This window comes from Podarcis filfolensis, assembly GCF_964270895.1.
Source record: "Podarcis filfolensis genome assembly, chromosome: 2".
NCBI lineage: Eukaryota > Metazoa > Chordata > Lepidosauria > Squamata > Lacertidae > Podarcis > Podarcis filfolensis.
Genome location: NC_139605.1, coordinates 81979103 through 81996642, shown reverse-complemented (window position 1 = coordinate 81996642; position 17540 = coordinate 81979103). Strand labels below are relative to the sequence as shown.

The following is a 17540-nucleotide window of genomic DNA, read 5'->3' as shown; positions in this document are numbered from 1 at the left end:
GTTATAAATTGTCATATAAGAAGAAAACAAAAGCAATGTATTCTCAAAAGAGCTGAAATAATTGGAAAATATTTACAATAACAAGTCACAAAGAAGCGCTGAGGACAACATCCTGCTATTTATTGGCTAATGAACATCTGCAGAGGATTCAAACCCCATGATCTTAATGCAGACCAGATGAAATACACTTGAATTTCCTGATAAGTGTTCATTCAGCAAATTCATGATGAAGTTTTTCTCCTCTGGTTCATGAATAGCCACCTTGAGGTCAGTGTTGGGGTGTCCTGGAAGTCTGCTGGTTTCAGAGTATGGCCCTTTCTGATGTGATTCATTTTTCCTTTGGGGCAAAGTCACACCTGTGTAGAATGGAGGAGGGCACGGCTGTGTGGGCTCCATGTTTGTGTCTCTGTTGTGTGGCCTGTTGTTGCTGCAATAATAGATGGCTGTGTGTTTTGGAGTACCCTTCTGGAAGGATTCTCATGAGTGGGCACGCACACACACACACACACACACACACACACCAGATCCAGAGCAATAAACTGATCTAGAGCATTTGTTCAAGCATTCTGTAACTGATTGAGGATGTACACCAATACTCTTCACATGCTCACCTCCTTCCCCACCCACCAAGAAATGCCCTTTGCCCCTTCGGTGCCATTTCTGATGCTTTTCTTTCAGGTGCTGCTTTTGATTTAGTATTTGCATGCTGCTCTCCCAACAACAAAGCTGAACAGGGAAGTAGACGAGACCATATTTCCATCCATAGAGCCAGTGCTAAAGAACATAGTCAAGGAAAAGAACAAACCGTTCAATGAACAGTTAATGCAGTTCAATACAAACTCTAAATAAATAAATAAATAAATAAATAACCAACCAACCAACCAACCATAAATACCTGCTGAGATAGGAAGGGGGCTTTTTCCTGATCCAGTGCAACAGCACAACCCTAGACAGCAGCTTCTTTTATAATTTCTGCCGCAAACTAAGGCAAGCCAGCTGGTCTCACTGACCTCTGGACACAACACAAGCACTCCCTTGCAAACTTTGCTGCCACTACTATGACCAGTGAAATTACCGAGGTTGGAGTCCAAGCCCACCTCCCCACCCCAACAATTTTGTAGCATGTGGCTGGGAGACCAGGGGCGCTAAGCATTTTTGGCCTCTCAAAAAATGTTTGGGGGGTCATACCCCCCCATGTTCCCTACCATCAGGGGGTAGAGGTGGCCGAGCATGGAGCCGAGTGCAGCTTGAGTGACTAGCTCCTGCTTCTGCTGCTGCCCTGGAAGGCTGCTGAGGAAAAGAGAGGAGAAGCTGCCAGCCATTGCATTCAGCTCCATCCCCTTGCTCCTCCTGAAATGTCACCCAACCTGCGTCTTCACCCAGCTCCCTCAATATTTGGCGCAAGGTGGCGCCTCTGTGGGGGACAGCAGCAGTTCTGAGGGTTGTTAGGAGGCTTCTTACTACCCTCTCAAAGTTGTGGTTCCCTGGAAAGAGGGACAGAATGTTAAACCACTCTAAGAATTGGAGCTCTGTGTAGCTCTCAGCACCCTTAACAACCTGCAATGCTCATGAGCCTTTAGAGGGAAGCCATGACAGTTAAAAGTGCCATGATGCTATCTTAAATGTATAGTGCAGATGGGACCCATGTTAGGAGAGGGCCTTACTGCAAGACCACAGGAACTCTCAGATTCTGGCCTTTAATCAAAGTAATGGGGTCAAGGAGGATGAGTCCTCTCTTTCTGAAGTCTTGTGATGAGATACTGAATTCCATAACAAGGCATCGTGTGACATGGTCCCGGGGGTTGGAGGGGGAAAGTGAGAAACAGAGGGAGTGAAGTGAATTCTGACAGAATGCTTTCTTTTGGCCACTTACTAAAAAGCCGGATGTGCTGCTACCCCAACACAGATAGAAACAGTAATGCACATGGCAGTTTTCAGCTCAAAACTGCCCATTTAACGTGGTTAGCCAGCTGTGCTTTTGAAACATCATGAGAGATCTGAGATAAATCGACTGAAAAGCAACACTCACGTGTAAGAGGCATTTGTGCCATCCACCCACTTCCATGCCATTTCTGTTGTCATGTATCTTAAACTAATCCACTGTGAGGTCTTCTTTTTCATGTTATAAACGAGGAAATCCTAGAAAAAGATAGAGAATTGATGGATTTTCTCCTCACCCGCTCCTCAGTGTTCCCAGCAGTGGACCTGAGGACTGCACCCCACATGTCTCTGTACAAATGTGAGTAAATCATATGCACATGTTCACATAGCTAAGAAGTAGAGCACACACTTAGCATGCTGAGGGGTGGACGAACTTCTGCCTTCTTGTTTTTCTTGTCCTTTCAGGCCTCACATTGACAACTTAAAACATAGCTAGGTTGTTCTTTTTCACAATTGAAACTGAAGATGGTTTGGATGGGGGGTGGTGGATACATTGACACATGGTGCTTCATAAGAAACAACAGGATAGATATGAATTTTTTCTACCATCATGTGCTCACTGCTTCCCAAACCAGTAGCAGGAGCACACTGGATGCAGAGTAAATAGTGAGCTCCTGCTCTTTTGGATGTGACGGCCATTTTGTGTGATGCCACTCCACACGGGAGCCATTTTGTGTGTAGCATTTCCATTTGCCCCAAAAGGTTGCTGACATCGGGTTTACTATTGTGCTGGCCTCCTAATTCACAGGACCATCAAACGCATGGAGCGTGTGGGAAAGGGCTTGGAAAGGTCACAAACACTGATTTAAAAAAGTGCCTCAAAAGAGAAGAATGCAACAACATGATTTATCCTGATTCCTTGGGCTAGCTGCCATCAATGTAACTTTCTACTATAGTATACTGAACTCTGTTGTTTTGCTAGTAGAGGGAGGTTTTTTCCTGAACAGTGAAAGATACATTATTGAGGGCTAGACAAGAGTAGTAATATGACTCAGCAGAAGTCAATGCTTTATAACATCAATCAATAACTTGTTAATCACTACATCAGGGGTGCCAACATGAACAAAATATTGGGGGGCTCAGGTAAGCCCCGCCCCACATAATCATTCACAACACACACACCATTTGAATGGCTATGCCCATCAACATTGATGGGGCCCTTGCCACCTCAAAAATGGGACGTCACCCTACTGAAAAAACTAAGCAATAAATTACAGTTGTTGAGGGAACGGAAACAAAAGGATAGCTTCACAATGGTTTGGCTTAGTTTTATTACGTTTGCAAGTCTTCTAGATAATAATCCCTCAAAAAGCAGTGTATAGCTCTATATGGCTAGAGTGATCCTACAAAAGGAAAAGGCCTTGGGATTCCATTTCTACCCCCTTCCCCCCACGTTCACATTCACACAAGCACATCCTTTTCTCCATTGTCTAATAAAAGAAACACTTAGTTCATTAATAATCATCCCTGCCCCAGACTCACTTGAATCTCTAAGTTTTTTACTAAATGACTGCCACTCAAATAAAGCTGACCTCTTATCATCAATAAATATTGTCTTATTTTCTATTTATAGATTTTCTATGTTTTTTCTTTTCTTTTTTGTCAACATGTGGTGCTTAATAGGTATAATATTATGCTTTCTCAATCAGAAAAGTTTCTTTTTTTATTTTCCAGATTAAGGGTATATAAATGTTCTACATTGTTAAGGGGCTGAATTGTTAAAATTAAATAAAAATCATTATTATTTTTAGTTTAAAAACAAAAGTATCTAAAGAGCTGTCATATAGAAGATGAAGCAAGCTTGAAGTGAGCCAGTGTGGTGTAGTGGTTAAGAGCGGCAGTCTCGTAATCTGGGGAACCAGGTTCGCGTCTCCGCTCCTCCACATGCAGCTGCTGGGTGACCTTGGGCTAGTCACACTTCTCTGAAGTCTCTCAGCCCCACTCACCTCACAGAGTATTTGTTGTGGGGAGGAAGGGAAAGGAGAATGTTACCCGCTTTGAGACTCCTTAAAGGGAGTGAAAGGCGGGATATCAAATCCAAACTACTACTCCTCCTCCTCCTCTTCTTCTTCTTCTTCTTCTTCTTCTTCTTCTTCTTCTTCTTCTTCTTCTGTTTTCTCCTGCTCCAGAGGGTAGGACCCAACCCAAGGGATTCAAGTTACAAGAAAGGAGATTCTGACTAAACACCAAGAAGGATGTTCTGAACATAAGAGCTGTTCAACAATGGAATGGACTCCTTTGGAAGTGGAATGAAAATATTCCTTGGAGGTTTTTAAGCAGAGGTTGGATGGCCATCTGTCATAGATGTTCTAGTCAAGACTTTTGCACTGCAGGAATTTGGATGACCCTCAAGGTCTCTTCCAACTGTGCAATTCTATGATTCTGTAAAAACAACAACAACACCTCAGACAACCGTTTATGTGGTCTACAAAAGAATCTCAACTAAATTTTATAGATATTTAAAGAGTGTAGCCATATTGCTCTTGCAGCAAAAACAGCCCAAGACTCTCTTGGTGCATTTCGCAAAGTGGGCTTGAGTCAGCAGCAGTTCTGGACCATTTTTATTCTTGAAAGGTTAGTCCTTAAGAAGGATTCAAGATGTGAACCAAGCATGGCTCAATGGACAGACAGGATCCAAAAACATAGAGTGCTTTTTCATATCTCAGCTATGCATGTAAGAAATAGCTGTGCGTGTAGATGAAGAAATATGACTAATTAGAAATGTGACCAATTAGTATTTTTTTAAACTAAAAAACATTGGCCCGTTGAGTTTCTGAAACTTGAACTTAATTTTGTTTTTCTGGAGTAAATAACAAATGATGAAATATCTGATATGCTTTCCTTTATTAAACATCTCCTGAGCCAAATTAGTGTAATTTCCCCACAGGCCTCGCTCCACGAATGTCTCTGGGATCTTGACACTGAATCCCCACAACCTGCGAACAGGGTTAAGCTACCTTTCTCTTTTACTTTTTGGAATGGAGTGTTAAACTTATTGCATAGTTAGGGGATGACATGCTCTCCACCCATTCCTTTGCAACAGGACCACAGATTTCAGTGGAAATTGTGGCAAGACGTTTTGGTCCTTACTTGAGTTTACTCTCTTTTTTTCCCTGAGGCCAGTTGTAGTTTCCTCCTTCTCTTTTTCTTTTTGCAGCTCCAGATCAGAAACGGAAGGTAAGCCGCCTGTTATTGGGATCATTCTGACAATCAGAAAGTGTGCTTTGTTTGAGAACTCATTTAAGCCATTGGCTTAGTTTTCAAACAATGTTTCAGGGAACTCCAACATTCTTTAGGGTTCCTCAATGAGAACAACAGAGATGGTAACCAAGCATCCTTGAAATTTTCACTTGTTTCCATCACTACTGATCTTCTCTCACATTCTGGAGGGCCAAAGCATTATTGCATGACTTCTAATGGTGCTGAATTACCTGGGAAACTAGCTGTTAACCAGCTCAGGTATATGGCAATGTCCTTAAAAATATATATCATTTTTGGCCTTCTTGTTGATCCACACAGCGGTGTGCAGTTGGAAAGTATATAAATTTCAACCACTGCAGTTAGTGGAAGTGATCTGGGAATGGAGAAGAATGCCTCAGGCAATGAACTTAATAGAGGTATGGTGCAGGAGAGGAAAGGGGCAGTGTCACTCTCCTCAACAAACCTACTGCAGTTAGATCTCACCAACCCTCTGTCCAGGTTGGGTGGTATTCAACTAAGTAAGCTTCTGCCCACTTTGAGTGATATTCAAGTAAGTATTACCCACTGAAATTAAGAAACAACCTAAGTTAGGTGCTCTGAATAGAGCTTAGTTAAATACCATCCATTATATAGTAAAAGTGTGGACCCGTAAATGATAGGCGCTCCATGAATCAAACATGCATTTGAACACTTAGCCACTAAACTAATTGCTTCAGAATAAAATCCAAAGTGCAATTGCAGCTAGCTTTTCCATATATTTTTATGGAGAGCCAGTTTTGTGCAAATAGACAGAGAAAACTAAAAATGCTTTGATCCTGGCAAAGAAATTAAGCTTGCAGAAAGAAGCATCATTTAAATCCTTGGAGTCAGACAAGATGCTAGGTAGATCTGTCTTTGAATCCTTTCCTTTGAGCCAGTCGGTTATTGTTTTATTATTATTAATTGAATTTATATACGCCCTATATCTGGAGGTCTCAGGGCAGCTGACAGGTGTAGACAATCATAAGACAGATGAACCAATTGTAAAATGGATGAAGTCAGAACTTTTGAGGTTGAGCCCTGTGGTACATATTTTGCTGGTAAAAAAGGCAAAGAGGTTATAATTGGTTTATTAAATTTTGTAATTATTAAACTATTATATCAGATAGTTAAGAAGGGATTCTGACGCAATCTAGGTGCACTCATAGGTAAAGGCAAAGGGACCCCTGACCATTAGGTCCAGTCGTGACCGACTCTGGGGTTGCGGCGCTCATCTCGCTTTATTGGCCGAGGGAGCCGGCGTACAGCTTCCGGGTCGTGTGGCCAGCATGACTAAGCCTCTTCTGGCGAACCAGAGCAGCGCACGGAAACACCGTTTACCTTCCCGCCGGAGCGGTACCTATTTATCTACTTGCACTTTGACGTGCTTTCGAACTGCTAGGTTGGCAGGAGCAGGGACTGTGCAACAGGAGCTCACCCCATCGCAGGGATTCGAACCACTGACCTTCTGATCGGCAAGTCCTAGGCTCTGTGGTTTAACCCACAGCGCCACCCGCATCCTCGTACGCTCATAGTGATCTTTTAATAACTAGTAACAATGTGAAAGATCCATGCTGCTCATTGTCCATAAGACTGAGCCTTGTGTTTGGTAACTGTGATCTTCTTCTTTCTAAGGTGCTGGTACAACACAATGAAGAAGAATCACACACAAGTGACAGAATTTATCCTGCTTGGGTTCTCTGTGCCTCCAGAGCTACAGATTGCATTTTTCATCCTCTTCCTGCTCATGTACATCCTAACCCTGATAGGAAATCTGCTGATAATGTCCGTTGTTTATTCTGATCGGAGCCTCCATGTTCCCATGTACATCTTCCTCTTTGCTTTATCTTGCTCTGAAACCTGTTACAGTTTAGTCATTGTCCCCAAAATGCTGGTTGATTTGCTAGCAAAAGTCAGAACAATCTCTTTTGCAGGGTGTGCTGCACAAATGTTTCTTTTCCTTGGACTGGGTGCAACAAACTGTCTCATTCTTACATGTATGGGCTATGATCGGTACCTAGCAATATGCCACCCCTTGCGCTATCCTGTCCTTATGAATATGCGGGTAATTCTTTGGTTCATAGTCATTTCCTGGATTGTGGGATTCCTCATATCTCTAAGTGAGGCTGCTCAGATCCTTAGGTTGCCCTTTTGTGGCCCCAATGCCATCCGGCACTTCTTTTGTCACATGAGGGCAGTGGTTAGGTTAGCCTGCACTGTCGACAATACAACTGAAGTGTCTATCTCTACTATTGGCATGCTGGGTTTGGCTGGCAGCCTTCTGTTCATCATGTTGACCTACATCTTAATTCTCTCCACCATCCTGCGCATCCCCTCCACGGAGGGCCGCCAGAAAGCTTTCTCCACCTGTGCCGCCCACATCATTGTGGTAAGTGTGCACTATACATTTGCCTCCATCATTTATTTCAAATCGAGCTCAGCTGACAAATTAGAGGATGACACGCTGATTTCCATACCCTACACCATAATTACTCCGTTTCTCAGTCCCATTATCTTTACTTTGAGAAACAAGGAAATCAAGGTTGCGGTAAGGAAGGTAATCACTAAAAAGGTACTTTCCCAAAAGATATGAATACAATAAATGCAAACAAATTCCATTCAAACCAAATTGCATTTGTGGTTGTTTCAGTGTATCACTAGGTTGTGTAACAAATGTCTTCATGTTAGAGGATAGCCCAAGGGGTATGAGTCCTGGGTCTTTCATATTTGACCCTGGGTGCCCTGCCTAATCCTCTTCTTGGCTTATAGAGTGACTGGTGGCCTTGCAAATTGAAGTACTCACACTCACACACCATCTTAAATTTCCCAGAGGAATCTATCCAGATAAATCATCATATGCAAATTTTATAAAAGTTTGTATGATGGGCCTGTGGTCTGAGTCTGTCCATTGTTCTTTATCGCAGACACTTTGTTCTTAAGTTATAAATTGTCATATAAGAAGAAAACAAAAGCAATGTATTCTCAAAAGAGCTGAAATTATTGGAAAATATTTACAATAACAAGTCATAAAGAAGCGCTGAGGACAACATCCTGCTATTTATTTGCTAATGAACATCTGTAGAGGGTTCAAACCCCATGATCTTAATACAGACCAGATGAAATACACTTGAATTTCCTGATAAGTGTTCATTCAGCAACTTCATGATGAAGTTTTCCTCCTCTGCTTCATGAATAGCCACCTTGAGGTCAGTGTTGGGGTGTCCTGGAAGTCTGCTGGTTTCAGAGTATGGCCCTTTCTGATGTGACTCATTTTTCCTTTGGGGCAAAGTCACACCTATGTAGGATGTAGGAGATCATGGCTGTGTGGGCTCCATGTTTGTGTCTCTGTTGTGTGGCCTGTTGCTGCTGCAATAATAGATGGCTGTGTGTTTTGGAGTACCCTTCTGGAGGGATTCTCATGAGTGGGCACACACCCACACCAGATCCAGAGCAATAAATTGATCTATAGCATTTTTGCATAGCATTCTGTAACTGATTGAGCATGTACACCAATACCAAACAGAAGATGGTTCAGTGAGAACTATGAAAAGCCTGCCAGACACAGGCAAGCTGCATGCTCTTTTCACAAATAAACAGATTGGTGGAGTTGCACAAGCCATTACGCCACTTATGGTTCTCTCCTTTCTTCATGACAACACAGTCTTTTGGATTACGGCCAGCTTTGCTAGTCGGTTCAGAAGGCCCCCATCGTCTGAAAAAGAAAAAGAAAAGCAAACATTTGCCTGGTGATGAACTTGCCAAACTGTCAGTTCTCACTCGCCTTCTTCTTTCTAGTCCCTTGTGGTTACTCTTCACATGCTCACCTCCTTCCCCACCCACCAAGAAATGCCCTTTGCCCCTTCGGTGCCATTTCTGATGCTTTTCTTTCAGGTGCTGATTTTGATTTAGTATTTGCATGCTGCTCTCCCAACAACAAAGCTGAACAACGAAGTAGACGAGACCATATTTCCATCCATAGAAACAGAGCTAAAAAACATAGTGGCATACCAGTCAAGTAGAAAACAAACTGTTCAATGAACAGTTAATGCAGTTCAATACAAACTCATTAATAATAATAATTTACCAGAAATGTTTGCTGAGATAGGAAAGGGGCTGTTTCCTTACCCTAGGTAGCAGCTTTTTTTATAATTTCTGCCGCAAACTAAGGCAAGCCAGCTGGTCTCACTCGGCTCTGAACAGAACACAAGCAATCCCTTGCAAACTTTACTGCCACTATTATAACCAGTAACATTACCGAAGTTGGAGTCCAAGCCCACCTCCACACCCCAACAATGTTGTAGCATGTGGCTGTAAGACCAGGGGCACTGAGCTTTTTTGGGTCAAGGAGGATGAGTTCTCTCTTTCTGAAGTCTTGTGATGAGATACTGAATTCCATAACAAGGCATCGTGTGACATGGTCCCGGGGTTTGGAGGGGGAGAGGAGAAACAGAGGGAGTGAAGTGAATTCTGACTGAATGCTTTCTTTTGGCCACTTACTAAAAACCCGGATGTGCTGCTACCCCAACACAGATAGAAACAGTAATGCACATGGCAGTTTTCAGCTCAAAACTGCCCATTTAACATGGTTAGCCAGCTGTGCTTTTGAAACATCATGAGAGATCTGAGATAAATCGACTGAAAAGCAACACTCACGTGTAAGAGGCATTTGTGCCATCCACCCACTTCCATGCCATTTCTGTTGTCATGTATCTTAAACCAATCCACTGTGAGGTCTTCTTTTTCATGTTATAAACGAGGAAATCCTAGAAAAAGATAGAGAATTGATGGATTTTCTCCTCACCCGCTCCTCAGTGTTCCCAGCAGTGGACCTGAGGACTGCACCCCACATGTCTCTGTACAAATGTGAGTAAATCATATGCACATGTTCACATAGCTAAGAAGTAGAGCACACACTTAGCATGCTGAGGGGTGGACGAACTTCTGCCTTCTTGTTTTTCTTGTCCTTTCAGGCCTCACATTGACAACTTAAAACATAGCTAGGTTGTTCTTTTTCACAATTGAAACTGAAGATGGTTTGGATGGGGGGTGGTGGATACATTGACACATGGTGCTTCATAAGAAACAACAGGATAGATATGAATTTTTTCTACCATCATGTGCTCACTGCTTCCCAAACTGAATACAAAGCAAACAGGAATGTGCTCACACAGCCAGAGATTTCTTGTCTCCAAGCCCCAACTTTGGGACAGGGAATTTTAACTCTTGCAAAACAGTTACCGTATTTTTCCATCTATAAGACGCCCCCATGTATAATACTTCCCACCCCCATTTTGGGGGACTCAGTTTTAAGAAAATGAGAAGAGATGGCCCAAAGTTGAGCCTCTGCCCTCACGCAGCTACGGGCAGGAAACACTCCCTAGATCATTTCCCACGCGCAGTGGCATCGGGGGAAGTTGCATTCCTGACAACGAGCTGGCTGGCGGTGCACAGCTTCTCCCCCCCCCCCCACGCAGCTGTGGGCAGGAAACACCCCCCCCCCAGATCACTCCCCACTTGCTCCAGCATCGGGGGAAGCCGCACTCCCACCAGCGGCGTGCCGCTTCTCCTCCCCCCCAACATGCCACTATCCATGTATTGGACGACCCCAGTTTTTGACATGATTTTAGAGTCAAAAAACCTCGTCCAATACACGGGAAAAAACAGTATCTTCTTGCAACAATTTAGAACATAGAAAGCTGACATTAGAAGAACTTCTTTATTTACTTCTTTTATATATTTATTGAATCCACATCCCGCCTTCCTCCTGAAGCAGCCCAGGGTGGCAAACACAACAACATTTCAAAAACTAAACAGGCAAACAATTAAAGCATTCTAAAAATAATTACAACTGAAAACATCTAAAAGCAGTTACAACTAGAAACATTACTAAAGACTTCATTCCCTCCAGTGCTCCCAGGGTTGCCTTTTACGTTATGTCTTTTTATGACTGTGGATTTAAGCCGACAGCTTTAAATGTTCTGTTGTGCTACCATTTACTGGTTGGTTTTGTGATCATTTTTCATTTGCCACTGGAATATATGAGAAACAAAGGCCTTTGGGGGGCAGGTAGAAGCAAGCAGTACAATTTTGGAGGTCCCGTTTTAGAATTTTAAATAAGTATCACTGGAGAGTGAAAGCATTTAGGTCGTATGAAAGGAGCAGCTCACTTGTACTGCAGAATCTCCAGAAGCACATCTGGGAGAGACCTCAGCTTGAGAGACCTCAAAGAGCCTCTGCCAGGAGGACCAAAGACACCTCAATAGGAGGCATTTTTGTTTAGTTTGTTTACATTTGATGCAAAAGAACCAAAGTACAAGTTTGGCCCATGTGAAGAGTGTCTTAGGGATGTGACACTGCTTTCTTATTTAACTTTCTTTACTGCAATAAACTTTTGTTTGATCATAATGAAAAACAAATTGTTATAGATTTGTGGAGGGGGACCTCCTCTAAACCCTATAAATTAATAAATGGTAGGAATTTGATTATTTAGAGTACTGAAGGGAAGATTGCAAGCCGGTGGGGCAAAACAGGCTAAACTTCCTTTCCAAGCCAGCTCTTCACCTGGGTATAAAACATGACAAAAGTTGTTGATGGCTCAAAACGGATTCTTGGGCTTGGGCACACAGAGGTTGCCATGGTGATGGGGTGTGTGCTTAAGGTGTCAGGAAAGGAGAGTCTTCAGAGCAAGGTGAGCTGGGAAGGAGAAGGGGAAGAAACAAGAGTGAGTTCCATCTTGGGCAGGCTGGCTGAAGACTGGCTGGGAGAGATGTCTTTGACTCCTGTGTTGCACTGGCTCTGGGAAACAAGTCCTGCTTGAGATCACCATGTTGTAAGATTGGGACTCCCAACATGCAGACTGAAGGTGTAAGTAGGTGAATAAACTATATTTCTTAAAGTCTCTGCCATTTCTCAATTCTCCAAAGGAACACGGACCCTGGGTGGGTGCCTGGAACTCCCTGGAATCTTGTTACCACTCGGGGGTCGCACCCAACTTTTTTAGCAATATAAAAGAGACAATTTCATTTGAGAAGAAAGTCAAATTAATTGGAATAGCTGTTATCCGGGGCTCCCCAAGCTGATCTTTAACTACACCTTTCCATGAGGTTACACCTAGCAGGTGTTTTTGTGTGCTGCCCTCCTTATTGTTCTGATTGGGAAGATTCAAGGTAGGTTGTAATCATAACATTCCTGGTAGCAGAAGAGGAGCTTCTTGTGCAAGATGTCCATCACAGGGAAAACTCACCTGTTCCTTTTCACTATCTATAATCACCAGATCTGCACTCAGGTCTTGGCAGATGCTCCTGGCCTTTTCCCAAAAGACTTGTTTTCTGGAGTAGTAGTAGCATTTGTCCTGGAATTCATGCCAATTGAATGCACATATTGGAAAGCCTGCAATACACAGATTTGTGAAATAATGCAGCACAGAATGAATGCCTCTTTGTTTACAGGATGTTTTTGTGACTGGCACCATATACCACTACAGACGGACACTTAGCAAATGCACACATGTGGCCTGTAGGTCTTTTCTGTTTATCCATATTGTAGTACACAATGCCTCCACCAGCGTCTTCCCCATTGGTAGTGTGGCCTCTAGACTATTACTGGACTGGCAAAAAAACTCTTTAGCATTCTGACTGATGCTAATTGATTCATACAGTAGCTTGAGCATTACATAACATTAGAACATAAGAAGAGCCTGCTGGACCAATGGCCCATCTAGTCCAGTACTCTATTCTCACAGTCGCCAACCAGATGCCTTTATAAAACCCACAAACAGGATTGGAGCACAAGAGTAGCCTCCCTGCTGTCCTGCGGTTTTGAGCAACTGTAGAGGCAGATAAGAGCCATCATGCTAAGCAGCCATTGATAGCTTTGTCCTCCATGAATTTGCCCAATCCTCTTTTAAAGCCATCCAAGTTGGGGGCCACCATTGCCTCCACTGGGCACGAATGCCATGGTTAAACTATGTGCTACATGAAGTACTTTTTTCTTCTCTCTGTCCTGAAATCTCCACGATTCCACTTCATTGGATATCCGGGAGTTCTAGGGTTATAAGAAAGGGAGAACAATTTTTCTCTACACACTTTGTCCATGCCATGCATAATACTATGAATGTCTATCGTGTGACCACTCGCTTGCCTTTTCTCTAAGCTAAAAAGTCCCAAGCGCTGCAGCCTTTCCACAGAGGGGAGTCACTCCATCCTCTTGATCATTTTGGTTGCCCTTTTCTGAACTTTTTCCAACTCTAAAGCATCGGAATCCAGGCTCAACATATGCACGTGTGCTTGCCGGTCCTTGCCAGTTTTTGACATAGCAGGATATGAGCTAGTTTCCTCCATGGCTCTTCTTCAAGAACAGAACTGGTGAGCAGAGCTCAGTCCTCTTGGAAAGGCACCATCAAGTTTAAGAGATCACTGTAACCAACCACAGGCCTTCAGTATTAGGGCTCCTATACAGAGTACAGTGAATGCCTGGGTACAATTTCAGCAGCTAAGTCACGCCTTGCCACAAGTCTGCAGAGGTCTGAAAATCTATGAAACCCTAAGGGACAGGAGTTTTAATATTGAAAGGAAGGCCAGACCATGTCACGTTCTTTTCTGCAACTGCTGTAAGACTTAGTCAGTGAACCCACAAACATAAACCCAGCGGATCCAGCCCTGGAGCAGTCATTGCCCATGGCCTGCTATGGAGGATGCAGACTCAAGCTAGCAATTAGCTTCAAACCTGGACTTACATCTGAGAAATGCAATCACAAAGGCAGCATTTGCCATTATCAGGGAAAGGATTGTCAGAAGGTAGATTACGAAAAAGGTTATCCTGTGGCGGTCCCATTTGCCAAAACTGGATGCAAACAGAGCTAGAAAGAAATGAGAAGACATTCACAAAAGTTACTGCAGGAACAGCTTGTTTCAATTGCTAGGCTACTAGGCAAGGGAAAGGCATCTGTACAGTATCTGGGAGATTATCAATAGGATTATCAATAGGAACACATGCAGCTCCTTTCCAATCATTCCCATATGATCAGTTTCTAAAATAATGTTGGTTGGCTTATTGTGCAAATGTATTTAACAGAGGTGTGCGTTGTTTTTTTTAAAAAAGAAAGGCTTGGAAGCTGAAGCTAACCCACAAACCAACATCTATCTCATTCACATATCAACAGCATTGCTTTAAAAGTTAAAATAAAATATGTCCCCTTGGTAAAGAACAAAAGGTTCTGTACCTACAGTTATTCATTGTCAGAAGGATGGCTTTGGATTCTAAGTTTACATTGTGAGAGGAGGTTTCATGGCTGCCTTGTGCAGGAGGAAGGAGAGAGAGCAGAAGGAAGGAGTGGAGCTTAGGTGGTTAATGGGAAACCACAAAGTGGATTTTCCCTGACTGTCTGTTAGCGTCATCCCTGCCCTCTACAGACTGGGGGCATGCAAGCTTACTGATACCCACTACTATATTCCATATAGACCAGAGTTTGCCAGCTTCTGGGGGCCAGTGGACACATTTGGAATTTTGAGAATGTGCTGTGGGTAAGGAAGGTGGAACAACACAAAATGGCCACCATAGGGTGGGGCAGTATACAAAATGGTTCCATGTCTTAAAAAAAGAGCAGAAAAAGAGAAACACAAAAATGGTGCAGGCCCATCAATGGAAGAAGGGCACCTACACTAGCCACCACCATCCTTGCTCACAGAGAAAAGTTATTTGCACTTCGGCTCAGAATAGAAGGGAGAGAGGGTGTCCATCCTATCACCCAATGAAATGTGGGCATGTTTTAAGGGAGTGTGTTCAGTGTAGGAGAGGCCAAGCCAGTGCAAACAGTATCTTGTGAATCGTGGATTTCTGAGGGGATATTCACTGAGAAATTTCACAAGCCCTGTAGAAGACACTGTGCGTGCCATGCCATCAAACCCGGAGACAGACAATAGTGCAGATCCTACCATTTCCAGATCTGCATTGTGCACATTCGAATATGAACGGTGGTCATGCAACTCTAATGCTCCTGGGCCATAATTTCCAAGGGCAACATATGTGATGCTCCTTGAAAGGGCAGCCCATATTCTATGTTTTTCTGTCATTAACATTTTGATCTTGAGGGATGGGTAGAAGGTAGACTGGGGTCTACTGTTGGCTCTGTTTGTTATTTGCATTAGATTGGCAAAGGGCTTCTGATTCCCAATTGTTTAACAAAAGCAAACACACACACACACACACACAAAAGAAGACACAACCTTCAAATTAGGCAGGTAACTGAGGAGGACAGAGAGTGGATTTTTGTGGGATAGGAATATGCGCTCAGTTATACCACCTTGAAAACAAATACCTGGGCTGAGCATGTACTCATCCTGTCTAAGGTCGTTTCCAGATCATCTGGAATTCAATTGAATTCCCACCTGCAAAATAGTCTGGAAGTGGTCTAAGTATATGTCTGTCCCCAACATAGTTTTTACTCCTGTCTTCAATTGGTATGTCTTAGGGCTGAAATCTGCCCTCTCCTGTTTAGGAACACAAGAACAAGGAGGGAGGGAATTGCCTTTATCAATAATTTAATACTCACCACATTTCTGAGGAGCATAAGTCAACTTAAAAACTGTTGTTTTCAGTATTGCACACTCCATTAGACATGTTTACATTTTTTTTAACATGTAAGAGGCAGATCATCTTAATATAATCTATATAATTATAATCTATATTTCTCACCTTGCTCTATTTCCAGTTCTTTCTCTGGTAGTTTTCTCATCAGCATGTCGTTGTCTACAATGTAGTCATAGCCCTGGTTGTTACTGTCATATACAATGGTCGCTCTCCCACCGTCGCACCTCACATATTTTATCGAGTTTTTATTTTTAGTTAATGCACCTATAGAGACATTCTTCCAAACACAGACCCATTTTTCTTGAGAGATGTTACTAGATCTCCCTCCCTTTAATTTTGTAGAGGCTGTTCTTGAGCTGGCTAGCACCTTGGTATCAAGATCTGTTCCTCCATGCAGCCTTGGACAGAGCTACTTGGCGAGGCCACCTGAAGGTGAGGCAGAGCCCAGAAGGAAGGAAGCAGTAGCCACCCTTACATTACTCAACTTGACAATTGTACATGCTGGGAACTGTCAGGGGACCTACACAAATATTTTGAGGCTATGGTGTTGCTGAAGCTTATGCTTTGGGAATGTAGAGTCTGTTCCTTTGAGCATATGATCAGCTCAGGAGAAATGAGGAAGCCACGGAACTGAAATTAGGGGAAAGGAAGCCAATGTCAATGTTTACCTGTTCCTCCATGTTTCGAGGACATTTCCGAAGCATGGGACAGTTTCTCTGAAACAATGTCATTCTGATACTCTTCATTCTCATAGCCGTCATCCATGGTGGCCTCAAATCTTCTTCTGTAATGGTTTCCAAAGTAATCGGCAACCGGATACTTCTGCCTTCTTTCTATCACTATCAGCTTCCTCTATGTAATAAACCACAGGAAAGCCAGGCACCCTGATGCCTGACTAATGCCTCACTGCTCAAGGGAGGGGGGAATATATATTATTGTTAACTAGATAAGCCACTGGGAAAATGCCATTCTCGCAGTCAAATCACCACTTCAGGAAAGGGGCAAGGGATAGCCCTTCCCTAGCTAAGGATGGCTGAACTGCTTAGTTGTGTACAGTCTAACTGTGTGTGTGTACATTTGTGAATGGGATTGTTGCAGAGACAAAGAGCTAAAGCCTTCTTTTTCTATAAACAATAATCCAGGATGCTTTAAACAGATTGGGTTTTCCTGCTATTACACACTTTCTCCTCCTTAACACAAACTCACATTAGAGTTTTGTTTTTTTTTAATATTTATTTATACAACAAGAAAAAAACACACAAAAAAACACAAATACCAAATTACACACAAATTACAAAAATAACCATAGACACATAATTTTCTTGACAAACAATAAAACATCTATTGGTCTTAACACTAAAAACCCAACTTCCTGTCTATTCCATATTTCAAATTCATATTACTTATTGCCAACACACATTTTTTTCATAATTAAACTTATTCTCAATAAATCTAATTTCTTCTATCTACCTAGAAACTATTACTGAAGTTCCTCAAATGCTGCAACAGAATTTAAACTATATTTATTTTTCAGATATTCTTTGAAAACCTTCCATTTAGAAACAAATTCCTGTTTTGATTTATTCTTTATTTTTTCTGATAAACCATCTAATTCGGCATATTCTGTCAGCTTTTGGATCCAATCTTGTATAGAGGGGATTTCATTACTCTTCCATTTTGCTGCAATCAAAACTCTTGCTGCCGCCGTCGCATATAAAAAGTTACCCTTCCTCTTTTGTGGAATATCCAAATCTGTTATTCCCAGGAGGTAGGCCTCTGGTTTTTTATTGAAA

General features: G+C 42.6%; 2 protein-coding genes and 1 long non-coding RNA gene across 5 annotated transcripts; 1 reads left to right on the top strand and 2 right to left on the bottom strand.

The window, feature by feature from the left end:
• Window positions 1–99: 99 nt before the first annotated feature.
• LOC310755216 lies at window positions 100–2887 on the bottom strand. Its single transcript, XR_014544229.1, has 3 exons — window positions 2488–2887; window positions 2030–2139; window positions 100–774 (listed from the first exon to the last, which is right to left on the bottom strand). It is a non-coding gene; the product is annotated as an uncharacterized lncRNA (long non-coding RNA).
• LOC310755209 (olfactory receptor 10X1-like) lies at window positions 2772–8109 on the top strand. 2 transcript variants are annotated; one of them, XM_083597619.1, is made up of 2 exons: window positions 2772–2820; window positions 6796–8109. In XM_083597619.1, coding segments are annotated over exons 1-2 (960 nt in total). In that variant the 5' UTR covers window positions 2772–2818; the 3' UTR covers window positions 7754–8109. The 2 variants fall into 2 exon arrangements, with proteins under 2 accessions (XP_083453745.1, XP_083453746.1); XM_083597620.1 differs by lacking the exon at window positions 2772–2820 and adding an exon at window positions 4332–5118.
• An 89-nt stretch (window positions 8110–8198) lies between these two features.
• LOC310755213 (low affinity immunoglobulin epsilon Fc receptor-like) lies at window positions 8199–16566 on the bottom strand. Of its 2 annotated transcripts, XM_083597626.1 has the most exons (5): window positions 16416–16566; window positions 13895–14017; window positions 12404–12549; window positions 9814–9923; window positions 8199–8872 (listed from the first exon to the last, which is right to left on the bottom strand). In XM_083597626.1, exons 1-5 carry the CDS (start codon window positions 16510–16512, stop codon window positions 8692–8694), a joined length of 657 nt encoding a protein of 218 aa, XP_083453752.1. In that variant the 5' UTR covers window positions 16513–16566; the 3' UTR covers window positions 8199–8691. The 2 variants fall into 2 exon arrangements, with proteins under 2 accessions (XP_083453752.1, XP_083453753.1); XM_083597627.1 differs by lacking the exon at window positions 13895–14017 and having other exon boundaries at window positions 16416–16532.
• Between the last annotated feature and the right edge of the window lie 974 nt (window positions 16567–17540).